Source organism: Hypanus sabinus, chromosome 12 (genome assembly GCF_030144855.1).
Source record: "Hypanus sabinus isolate sHypSab1 chromosome 12, sHypSab1.hap1, whole genome shotgun sequence".
NCBI lineage: Eukaryota > Metazoa > Chordata > Chondrichthyes > Myliobatiformes > Dasyatidae > Hypanus > Hypanus sabinus.
The window spans coordinates 63253112-63265769 of record NC_082717.1 but is presented as its reverse complement, the minus strand read 5'-3'; the positions used below and the strand labels follow the sequence as shown (position 1 = coordinate 63265769).

Here is a 12658-nt window from a genome sequence, read left to right as displayed (position 1 = left end):
TTTGTTCTCCCCAAGTGGAAGGAAGCTTCTTGTTATCTAGTATGGCTCGTCAGATAAGCTCTGGGACTGTTTAAAGGGACGGTGGTATTAATGGAGGTGATACTGAAACAGAGCTGTTTTCTCTCAACATTGGTTTAGAAACTGACAATGCACTTTAGGATGCTTTTATTCAGAAGGCTGCATGTAGATGAAAGGAGGAGAGGGCCAAGGACGGACCTCAGGAGACAGTATGGATAACTGTGCAAGTGCAGGAGAAGAAGTCATTGTAATAATTGGAAATTACCCTTCCAATGTAAATGTAGTTACTTACACCTGGAAAACAGTATTACAGGATTGTGGCTACTGATGTCAAGGAATGCAGACATTTGAGAAACATAAGGGGGAATAAATTACACTTCTGTGACTTTAAAAGCTGTATTGGTAAGACTGCAGATATTCAACCAGAGATTCCAGCACAGGGATGACAGTGGATTTGAAGGGATGATGGATGGTAGCTGACAAAACTGCTTACAACAGGACTAAGTCAGTATTTTAGTTAACAGTTTTGGAAAACCAGTTTGTAAGTCAGTGTCACAGATAAGCAAAGTTGGAGATGTCATTTACGTGACAGAAAGAAACTAGAAGCAAAAATAGAATCTAAATCTTAAAATTCTCCAACAATTTTAACTCTGATATGCTGCATGACAGATGACCCACTGCTGGCAATGCTTTTCAACCAGCTGAATGGTCAATGACATTTTGTCATGAACATTCTGTCAGATTCAACAAAGGTGAGGCTTCTCGAAATGTTAAACTTGATATAAGTAAATGCAAATTGAAAACTCCCATAAGTAACATAACAGTACAACTGGTAAAATAAAATCAAATGATTGTGTCAAACGTTGTATTATTGTTTCTGAGTTCAGGGAGAATGACCCTTCTTTCAGGCCATCCATGACCGTTATATCGGTATCAATGATTTATAATATCCTGCTGCTTCTGAGACCACTGTTGCACCAAGGGCTGTCCAGGTTTAGAACAATAACAGAAGAGAAATTAATGGACAATGCAACTAATTTTTCCTGCAGTACAATACATTTTTCCACCATAAAAATAAGTTCTAAGCAGTACAGGTAGAACCTTCCAAAGTACTTGCATCCATTAAAAAATTATTCAAGAACAATCATCACAGCACTTAACAAGATTTAATGTACATTTATTCTTAACATGTGGAACATATAGTATAAAGATTTTATACTGAATAAATGATATTCATTAAGCCAGAGGAAAAGGAGGAATTTACATCAATGTTTTTAACTACATTATCTGAAATACAAATATGCTGATTCGCATCACTGAAAAATTTCTGAAATTGTGTTTCTTCATTTTTTTTTAAATTTCTGATCATTACCTGTACTTAACCTTTTCCACACCTTGATTACGAAGCAAAATGTGATCAGCTGCTCTCCTTGAAATAGAGCACAACTTTATACATACAGAAACTTGTACATCACCCTCATTGGAGATATGGCCAAAAATATATAATAAAAAAAATAATTAAAATCTACCACTTTGTTTAAACCTTACCACATCATGGAGAAAGGAAAACTGTAAACCTCATTCTAAAAGAAACAAAAAAAAAACAAACACAACAGAAATAGTTTGAGGGTATGTGCAATGTACAACTTCTATATACATTTACAGCCCTTTGGCTGTTGGAAAAAAATATCAAAACATAAACTAAGTGAACTAAGAGACTGCTGAGGACTGTCATACTGTGGAAGGTCAAGAAAGGTATGAATATGACAGTATCATGAGGAAGCAACTTGTGTTTATCATCACTTTCTCTCCCAGCCCCCCAACCCAGGTCAACAATTGTTTGCTGCTAGACTAATGCATTTTAATATTTTGTGTTTTGACTATGCACACCTTTTTTTGATCCCCTATACCTAGGTCACTAAGTTCTATTGCACAGCGCTTTCTGTGGTGTGTACATTTCAAAATTAATCTGTTTCTCCCATTTTTTTTCCTTTTTTAACTGGTAAAGAATATTTAATTGTACAATGTTTGCCACATTTCAAAATTCACCTGTTTTGCTTCCAAAAATATCATACAAACATGAAAGAAACACCCAAAGGGAATCTAGGGATAGAGATGACCCCAACTGTACTAGACAGCAACTTTGGTTAAAAAAATGTTTTAAAAAGTACTTATACACATACAGCAAATATTTATTTCCATCTTATATTTGACCAATTTGACTACTTTTTAAAGCCCAATTTCTTTAGTAAACGGGGCATAGGAGCAAAGGTTACTTTTTTTTGTTGGATAAATAATAGAAACAGCCAATCAAATGCAACTTCTTTGTCTCCACTCACACATGCTTGGCTTCCCACTTCTGTCATAACTGACCAATCATGAACAGTGTATCACAAATGACAGATGCAACCATAGAGTTCAGAACAGATGATATAGAAATATCTAGCAAGCGACCTTCGTGTAAAACAAATTCAGAGCGGTTCTCTTCTACTCTAGCCATGGCAAGTAAAGCCTTGGCTGCCCGGCACATCATGTGCACACTGGTAGGCTCAATCGGCGGAGGCTGCATGTGCATCAGGTTAGGCTGACTGTGCTGAAGTTGGGCCACAGTGAGGCCATCCTCAAGAAAGCTGATCAAGTTGCTGATGCTTCCTTTTTGCACAGCAATAGCTCTTGCAACCAACGTGTCTCCCTGGGCAAAGTTTGACAACAGAGCAACAGACATTTCTCGGCAGACTGAAATTCTCCGGTCCCCCACGTACCTAACCAAAGTAGCATATAGTTTCTCCTGACGGCTGAATGGGGGAGTTGCCAGGATGAGATCCACATTATTGTCCTGAATGCTGAGTTTACATAATGTTTCCAACACAAGTCGCTGTGGTGACAGGACTGAATTCAGTCCCACTGTTGGGAAAGGATCCTGGGCTTCTGCTGAAGGACATACCATCCAGTGTAGCAAGCCATCCAAAATTGGCAAACAAATGCTTTCTGGGTATATAGACAGGTCCAGCTGCCCAGAAATGTTGGCTAATGTAACTAAGGTGTTCTCCCGTAAAACCTCAAGGCAATCCCACCACCATTCGTCTTTGCTGCAGGCCACCCCTTCATCCTCTTCTTCCTCTTTCTCATATGTCCGTGGTGTTCGCTTTCTTTCTGGATGCTCATGATGAAGCAAAATCAGCTTTCCCAAAATGAGTATTAGGCCCGAGTGTTTTGACATTTCAATATCGTTCCCAGGCACAAAAGACAAGCTACGAACTATATTTGACACACAAATACAACGCTTTGCCAAAGAGTCCCGCCAGTCAGAGATTGTACACAATGGAGTCTCATCACGGCTGCAAGGCTCATCCTCCAGTAACTTTATATTTCTGTGATTTTTTGCCTGGTGGATGCCAAAGAGAAACTTACTGCTTTCTGTCTCAGAAGCTGAACCATTGGAATGGTCTTCTGGCAAGGCACCAGGCCGAGCTGACAACACATCATCTATCGTTGCTGTGATGCTCTTTTCTGGCTGTTCTTCTGTACTGATGATTTTTTTGTTCTCATGTTCTTTTATCTTTTTCTCTTTAGTTGGTATACTTAAACATCCCGTCACCCTCTTGCGTGACAATATTTCTATTTTGCTCTCAAAATGGGTCTGAATGTGCTCTGTTGTGTCACCTCCACCAATCTTCCAATGGAGCAATCCACTGTCAAACTCCTGAACTCGACCAAGTTTATTTGTGCGATCTACAACAAAAAGGTCCTTCTTCTTTACAATCTTCAGTGGTAGCCTGTCAAATTTACTGGCTTGTTTTGGTTTTTCTTCACCAAGTTGCAAATCATCTGCTGCAAAGTTGACTTGACTGTTTTCACTTTCTGATTGATCATCTTCTTGATCATCATCATCGTCGTCATAGTCATCATCAATTTCTTCCCCCTCTTCTTCCTCTGTTATGTCATCTTTAGTACAGTTACCATCATCTTTCTTAAATACATTGGGATCAAGTAGAGCCTTCTGACCGGGATCTCCAACCTCGTACTCTTTTAAAATTCCAAATATTTCTATCAAGCATCTTCTGAAATATTCTACTAGAAGTTCCAGGAAACCAGACAACTGCAACAAAAACAGAGATAAAAGGACTTATTTTTAGAACTTCAAGCATATTATTCTCCATTCACTTTAAATTTAACCGCTTATTAAAGTGAATCTGCAGAAAATCTGATCCAAAATGGGAGCATTTTATTGTTGTTTATGTTGCTGGCACAAACTGGGCTAAGTATACCACCAAGCATTGTTTCAACTACGATGTGTATTTTCCTTCTATTTTTACCCCTCATCTTTTCCAACTGTAGCTACATAAATTTTATGCTGCATTTACAGATATGTTTGTATGAATTTATTTATTTATTTATTGAGGTACAGTGCAGAACAGGCCCTTCGAGCCATGCCACCCAACAGTCCTCTGATTCAACCCCAGCCTAATACAGGACAATTTACAATAGCCAATTAACTTAGCAACCGGTACATCTTTGGACTGTGGAGGACGCTGAAGCACCCGCAGAAAGCCCATGCGGTCATGGGGAGAACGTACAAACTCCTTACAGGCAGCGGTGGGAACTGAACTGGTACTGTAAAGCCTTGTGCTAACCACTAGCTACTGTGCTGCCCCAATGATTTTTAGCTAACCTACACCAACTTTCAGAAATTAAGATTCATATTCAATATTTTGAAAGCCACTCAAAAGAATACTAATTTAATATTATGTCAGCAACAAGTTGTTCAAAAATAAGCTCAGAATAAAGTGCAGTTTGTTGACTTGGTGAGCATGGATGAGTTGGGCTAAAGGGCCCGATTCCATGTTGTTAAACTTTATAACAGGCGAGTACCAAAATGGATCTATTTTGCAGCAAGTTCATTGTAATTATTTATTTACATGTGACTAAGAATGTTGACACTTACTCATTAAATTCTAGCACATTATGCCAAAAGAAAATAACAACTACAGTCATGTTCAACAAACTACCAAAGATCAGTCGATATCACAAAAATTGAAGATTTCAGGAAGACATACTGATGAGATGGAAGGACAGCTCTAAGATTTTATTCTATATTTAATTACAGAAAAATGTGATGATGCATCTTGGAATTTGAGGAAGTGATAATTAAATGCTAATACAAAATAAATTTTACAGCTTCTGAAAATCCAAAACAAAAAAACACCTAGAAACATCTTTAAATATTGAGCATCTAAGCCACTATTTGTTTGGAGGAAAAAAAATCCACATTTTAGGGTATTGATCTTTCATTACTATAGTTTTGATGAAGGCTCCACAAAACCTGTTCAGTGATTCCAGGTAAATATATCCTTTTTGCTGTAATACCCTTCTTCTGTGTTTTTTCCTCTACATCTTATCCAGTGCTTCAATATCCTTGAGAGAGAGAAATAAAATCTGCAAAGCTATGCTATTTAAACAGTTCTTACAGCTGAAAGTCAGAGTGGGATGAACAGTAGATATAAACTGAAATCTCAAAATTCCTTTGAATGTTTATAATCAAATTTGTCAAGGACACCTTGTCATATTCAAGCAAATAACATGACTAGACCATTCTAAATTTGAAACTGCTTGTTTTCTGAATAAATCGTTCACCATACTGTGATCTCAAAATCCACAGTTTAGTTTAACGCAATTGGCCACTACACAACTTTTCACCACGTTTGCCGATTGATTTGACCACAGTCTCTTGGTTGAAAAGGATCTTGAGAAATTGATTCCAACAGTTGGGAAAAATGCTAGTTAATCTAATTTCTCTGACTGCTTGCGCAGAAAATGATTTTTAAATTATGATATCCACAGGAAAAGTACAAAATGTACAAATTTGCTTGAAAAGATAAAGAATAGTTGGGAGAGAATCAATTCAGCAATCACCAAACTTAGACTGAAACAGAACTCTCAGGAAACAGGATCATAAAATTCTAAAACACAATGTCTTAATTTCAAGATGGCTTATTTACCTGGGAGAGGTTGAATGTCGCTACAGTGCTATCATCATAAAGTAAGATGTTGATAGTATCCAGAGCCCAAGTGCTCTCAGCCAAAAGGCCAGACTTGAGTGACATCATAACCCGCCATGCCTCTGGGGCTCCTGAAAAATTATGAATAGCAGTTCAAACAGGTATTAGTCAAACCTGAATTCCTCAGTTAGACTCATATGAAGATTTGAAATTCTACTGAATAAGCCTTAAGTAAAAAGCTCTTTTGGTTATGTTAACAGTTAAACTGTTGGATTATTCGACTGGGTTCAGTTCATCAATCTACTCATTTGACTCTTGTCAACTACAGTAATATAGTTGATGCTCAACTGTTCTCTCAAGTGACCTGCCAAGTCGGTCTGTGTAAGGGCAGTTGAAAAAGCTTCACAATCAAGGCAACAACACTGTGAATGAATAACGAGATAGTGGAATTCAGAAACATAGATAATTGTGAGGAGGACAGTAATGGAACAAAGAAATCCATAAATAGATTAGTGAAGTCAGATAACAAGATGTACAAAGTGCTTAAATGTGGGAGAAAGAAAGAGAGGCATTGGACTGGATTGAGTTTGAATCATCCCACTCTGCCTGTTCTCCTGTGGGATGTCTGCGAGTGAACTGGTGCCTGTTCCAGTCCCACTGCACTTATGGCCTCACTGCTATCCTGTAAGGAAAGTCCTTGAGCCATGGCCAGGCTTTTAGCACAGTAAACTGAAGCCCTATCCTGACTGGAGTACTTACTTTGATGAGCAAAACTGATGAAAGTTAAAAAAATTGCTTTGCTTTAGTTTAAGTTCAATTATGCTGTGAAATTTCAGTAAAATTTCTTGACCTTCTGTAACTTGACAATTAAACAGCTATGTAAACAGTTTTCAGTTCCATTAACAGTTTTGTTAATCTAAAATATTTGAAGCTCTAATGCTAGGTTAGTTTGCCAAATGGTATTCAAATTGGTCTTTGAAATTACTCTGCACTTAGTTACTCTTAACCTTGTGTTAAATTTTTAATTTTCTTTTAAAGACAGACATACATTCATTCAATTTTTATTAGATTTTTTTCCAATTGGATTGAGACATCACTTATACTCAAGGATGTCAGATTCTGTTGGCATCATGCCTATTCATTTTAGAAAGTATACTGTGTAATCTGAAACACAAGAAAATTGCTCCTTAAGATCAACAAAAGGAGGTGGGATTTAGAAATACCACAAGGACATGAAAGATAGATGGGGCAGTCCATTCAGTCCTTTGTGCCTGCTCTACAGTTCAGCAAGGTCATTGTTGATCTTCCACCTCAGTGTCACCTTAACACATTCTTCAATGTTCTTAATTTCTTAAAAATCTATTGATTTTTGTCACGATTATATTGAGCTCTTGATCTGCTTTGAATATACTGTGCAACTGAGCTTCCACACATTCTTGGGTAGAAAATTACAAGGATTCACGACTCTCTGGGTGCAAGAAATTGCTTTTCATCTTTCTCCTGAATGGCCAATCCTCAATCTTCAGATACCTCAGCCAGGGTAAACATATGACCAATATTTAGTCTGCCAAGTTCTGCAGAAATTAAGTATCTTTCAATTAGATCTTTTCCCAATTACTTCATTCAAAGGAGTATTGACACAGTCTGCTCAATTTTTCCCTCACACAACAATCTGACAAACCTTCACAGTTCTCCTCTTTCGCAAAGATATTAATCTTTGGGTTGGGAGACCAGATTTGTTTATAATATTTATGATCTGGTCACACCAGAACCCCATATAATTGAAGCAAGACATCTCTACCCTGCTGATTGAATGCTCTAACAATGAAAGCCAACATGCTGTTTGTTTGCCATTTCCACTACTTGAAGTAACTATGTGTTTACTTTCAGTGATTTATGGTAGACTAAGTGCTTCTGAACATTAACACCTTTTAATCTCAAAGTACATACAAAAAAATTCCACTATTACATTTTCTTACTACCAAACAGGATATCACCACATTTTTTCACATTGCCATGTAATTGCCTGTCCAGTCATCTTGCCTCTACCCCCAAAGTCTCCCTGCCATGTTCCTCACAGCTTGTGCTGTATATCAGTAAGCGTTAATATACTGCTATTATCTCATCCAAAACACTGATACAGATTGTGAAGAATTCTGGCTCCTGAACAGAGTTGTGCATCCACAACCCTGCAATTCTAAAAATGTGCCATTTATTCCTACACTGCTTCGAGCCTGTTGAACCAATCCCCAACCCACAACAGGAAACTGTTCCTACCATACAATAATATTATCATCTCAAAGCCCAAGTACACAACTGGCTCACTCTTTTTAATTACAAACACAAATAATTCCAGCAGATTTGTCAAATGCAATTTCATTTTAATAAATCCATACTGAGCTTGCCCAATACTTTTATTATTTTCTAGGTGTCCTATTATAGATTCCTTAATTATAGATTCAAGTAATCTCCATATTACTCTAGGCTAATTGGTTTGTTCTTCCTCACTTTCCTGAAATGTAAGGTTAACATTTTCTACTTTCCACTCTGTGGGATACTTAAGAATCAATTCTGGAAGATGACAACCAGTGGTGCATCCACTATAGACACAGTCACTTCCTGCAAAACCTTCAAGGCAGATCATCCTGTTCTGAGGACTTGTTACCTTTCTGTCTGAGATCATTACATCATGAAGTTTGGAAGTGGGGATGCCCAGTAATGAGTGGAGAATGTTCAGTTCCATTTGTCCTTCTTCAAATACAGCAACACCCAGACCACATTCAGGTTTATATTTACAAATGGCGTGCAATGCTGGAAAGTCATGATCGACATGTGCATCGAAGCACCACCATCAAGCGCCAGCAAAATGAATGTGGCTATTACTTTATTGTCAATGGGTCAATAAACTGGACCTACCTATTCAAAGCACTGGAAGGGGGAGCATTTCTAACACATGGACAGGAGTCTGTATCTCACCACTAACTTTTATTTTAAGGATAAAAAGATTAGTAATAAATGCTGGCATTGGTAATGATGTAACAATGCAATTGAAGAAATATACTCAGATTGACTGTTTGATTTTTGCAGATGGTAGCTGCAAGTTCACATAGTTCATGCAGTTCAATATCTATTTAAAGAGACATTAAATCCTTCTTTTATCATTCTAAGCTTCTACATTCAAATACTATATGATGAACAGACATAATACACATAACAATAATTACACTCGTCAGCAAAAGGAAAATTGTAGCACCTCCATAAAGACTGCAAGATGTAGTTACCCAAGTTTTCAGAGGTAGTTATTGTAAAAAGGGATGGAAACATACATTTATATGCTTCCCTTTACAATCTTGGGATTTCTTCAAGCACTTTATATCTAATGAAATACTTCTACAGTTAAATGTCACAGCTGAGAGATTTCACTCCATCAGCAAGGACCCTTACTACCCTGGAAATGTCCTCTGCTCATTACTACCATCAGGGATGAGGCACAGGAGCCTGGACACATACATTCAACATTTTGGGAACAGCCTCATCCCCAATTCCATCAGATTTCTGAACGACCCATGTACACTAGCTCACTACTTTGGTCTCTTGTGATGCTATTTATTGCAACTTAGTGATTTTTTTTTAATGTATTGCAGAGTACTGCTACCACAAAATAACATGACATATGCCAGTGATAATAAATCTGATTCTCATTATATTTTGTTCTTTATAAAAAGAGATTTAATGCAAAGACAAACAAGGGAAAATCTGCAGATGCTGGAAATCCAAACATACACAAAATGCTCGAGCAACTCAGCAGGCCAGGTAGCATCAATGGAGAAGAGTACAGTCAACATTTGGGCTGAAACCCTTAGGCAGGACTGGAGAAAAAAAAACTGAGGAGTAGATTTGAAAGGTGGGAGGAGGGGAAAGAGAAACACAAAGGTGAAACCTGAAAGGGGGGGAGGGTGAAATAAAGAGCTGGGAAGTTGATTGGTGAAAGAGACAGAAGACCATGGAATAAAGAAAAGGGGGAGGAGCACCAGGGGAGTGATGGGTGGGCAAGGAGATAAGGTGAGAGAGGGAAAAGGGGATGGGAAATGGTGAAGCAGAGGGGTAGTCAGGGCATTACCTAAGTTGAAGAAACCAATGTTCATGCCATCAGGCTGGAGGCTACCCAAATGAAATAATAGGTGTTGTTCCTTCAACCTGAGTGAGGCCTCATCACTACAACGGAGGAGGCCATGGATTGACATGCTGGAATGGGAAGTGGAATTAAAATGGGTGGCTACTGGGAGTTCTCGCTTTTTCTGGCAGACAGAATGTAGGTGCTCAGTGAAGAGGTCTCCCATTCTACGTTGGGTTTCATTGATATACAGGAGGTCACACTGGGAGCACTGGACACAGTCGATAACCCCAACAGACTTACAGGAGATGTGTCGCCTCACCTGGAAGGACTGTTTCGGGCCCTGAAAGGTAGTGAGGGAGGAGGTGTAGGGACAGGTGTAGCACTTGTTCCACTTGCAAAGCTAAGTGTGAGGGATATCAGTGGGGAGGGACAAATGGACAAGGGTGTCATTTCTGGGAGCGATCCCTGTGGAAAGCAGAAAGTGGGGGGGAGGGAAAGATGTGCTTGGTGGAAATGACATAAGTTTTAGAGAATTATGTTCTGGACGCGGAGGCTGGTGGATTAGTAGGTAAAGACAAGAGCAACCCTATTCCTGGTAGGGTGCAAGAGGATGGGGTAAGGACAGACGTGCATGAACTGGAAGAAATGCAGTTGAGGGCATTGTTGATAGTGGAGGAAGGGAAGCCCTTTTCTTTGAAAAAGAAGAACATCTCCTTTAATCTGGAATGAAAAATCCCAACCTGAGAGCTGAGAGCAGATGCGGTGGAGACGGAGAAATTGAGAGAAGGAGATGGCGTCTTTACAAGTAACAGGGTGGGACAAGGTTTAGTTCAGGTAGCTGTGAGAGCCCGTGGGTTTACAATAGACATCAGTAGATAAGCTGTCTCCAGAGACAGACAGTGAGATCAAGAAAGGTGAGTGAGGTGTAGGAAATGGACTAGGTAAATTTAAGGGCAGGGTGGAAGTTGGAGGCAAAGTGGATGAAGTCGATGAGTTCGGCATGGGTGCAGGAAGCAACACCAATGCAGTCGTTGACATAGCATAGGAAAAGTGTGGGACAGTCACCAGTGTAGGCTTGGAACATAGACTGTTCTGTGTAGCTGACAAACAGGCAGGCATAGTTGGAACCCATAGTTACACCTTTTGTTTGAAGGAAGTGGGAGGAGCCAAAGGAGAAATTATTCAGAGTGAGGACAAATTCCGCTAGGCAGAGGAGAGTGATGGCGGAGGAGTACTGGTTAGGTCAAGAAAAAAATGGAGAGCTTTAAGGCCTTCCTGGAGGGGGACTGAACATCCATAGTAAAAATAAGAAGATGGGGGCCAGCGACCAGAAATCATTGAAAACAGAGCAAGTTAGGTGTCAGGAAAGGACTGAACTAGAGGGGATAAAGCAGAGTTGAGGTATGCTGATATGATTTCAGTGGGGCAGGAACTAGCTGAAACAATGGGTGTACCTGGACAAGCAAGCCTGTGGATCTTGGGTAGGAGATAGAAACAGGAGGTGCGGAAACTATGAAGTTGGTGGTGGTGAATGGGTAATCCCCAGAGTTAACAAGGTTGGTGATGGTGTAGGAGACAATGGCCTAGTGTTCCTTAGTGGGGTTCTGTTCGAGGGGCAAGTAAGAGGAAGTATCTGAGAGTTGGCACTAGACCTCCATCAGACTACTACAGCATCCCCTTTATCTGCAGGTTTGATGATGAGGTTTGGATTGGTGCGGATGGATGGATGGATGGATGGCTGAATGTTCGGAAGGGTTGAGGTTGGAATTGGAGAGAGGAGTGTTGAAGTCCAGATGGTTGATGTCCCATTGGCAGTGAAAAGATTCAGAGCAGGCAGAAGACCAGGGCAGAATGTCCAGGAAAAGGAGGAGGGTTGAAGAATGGAGAAGGTGTCATTGGTGCAGGGTGGTGAGTCCTTGCCAGAAGTCTTTTGTTGTCAAAGCTACATCATTTACTGCCAAGGTTTCCACAGTTAAAACCTTCAAACACTTTCTGATACCACTTCCTATCACTTCACTAAGTTCTTGGTACTGGCCTTCAATCAAATACTTGAAATGGGGGAATTCAAGGCTGCACAAATATTCTGAACTTATTGTACAATTAACTATTTAAAATGCATAGCTATTCTTGCATAGCATAGAAATAATGGTGAATCACCAGTATTTTTAGGGTAATAGTTAAAGTTATTGTAATTTTAAATGTTGCCTTGAACAATGTTTAAAAGACATCTGAACAGGTTCATGATTTAGATTTGGAGTATCTGGATCAAATGCAGGCAAATGGGGCTAGCTGAGGAAGGCAACTTGATAGCATTCAATGAGATTTAATTTTTTACATTTTAATTCCACGTCCCATTCCCATTCTGATATGCCTATCCATGGCCTCCTCTACTGTCAAGATGAAGCCACACTCAGGTTGGAGGAACAACACCTTATATACCGGCTGGGTAACCTCCAACCTGATGGCATGAACATTGACTTCTCTAACCTGTTAAAGCCCCTCCTCCCCTTCTTACCTCATCCCT

General features: G+C 39.4%; 1 protein-coding gene across 7 annotated transcripts in view; it reads right to left on the bottom strand.

Annotated features, from left to right (window-relative positions):
• Nucleotides 1-1178: 1178 nt before the first annotated feature.
• Nucleotides 1179-12658, bottom strand: part of arid1b (AT-rich interactive domain 1B) — a 412366-nt gene continuing 400886 nt past the window's right edge. For all 7 annotated transcript variants that reach the window (XM_059986071.1, XM_059986072.1, XM_059986073.1 and 4 more), the window contains 2 exons: nucleotides 6018-6148; nucleotides 1179-4117 (listed from right to left, as the gene is read on the bottom strand). In XM_059986071.1, coding sequence (XP_059842054.1) covers nucleotides 2381-4117; nucleotides 6018-6148 — 1868 coding nt within the window. In that variant the 3' untranslated portion in view covers nucleotides 1179-2380. The remainder of the gene's footprint in view (nucleotides 4118-6017; nucleotides 6149-12658) is intronic.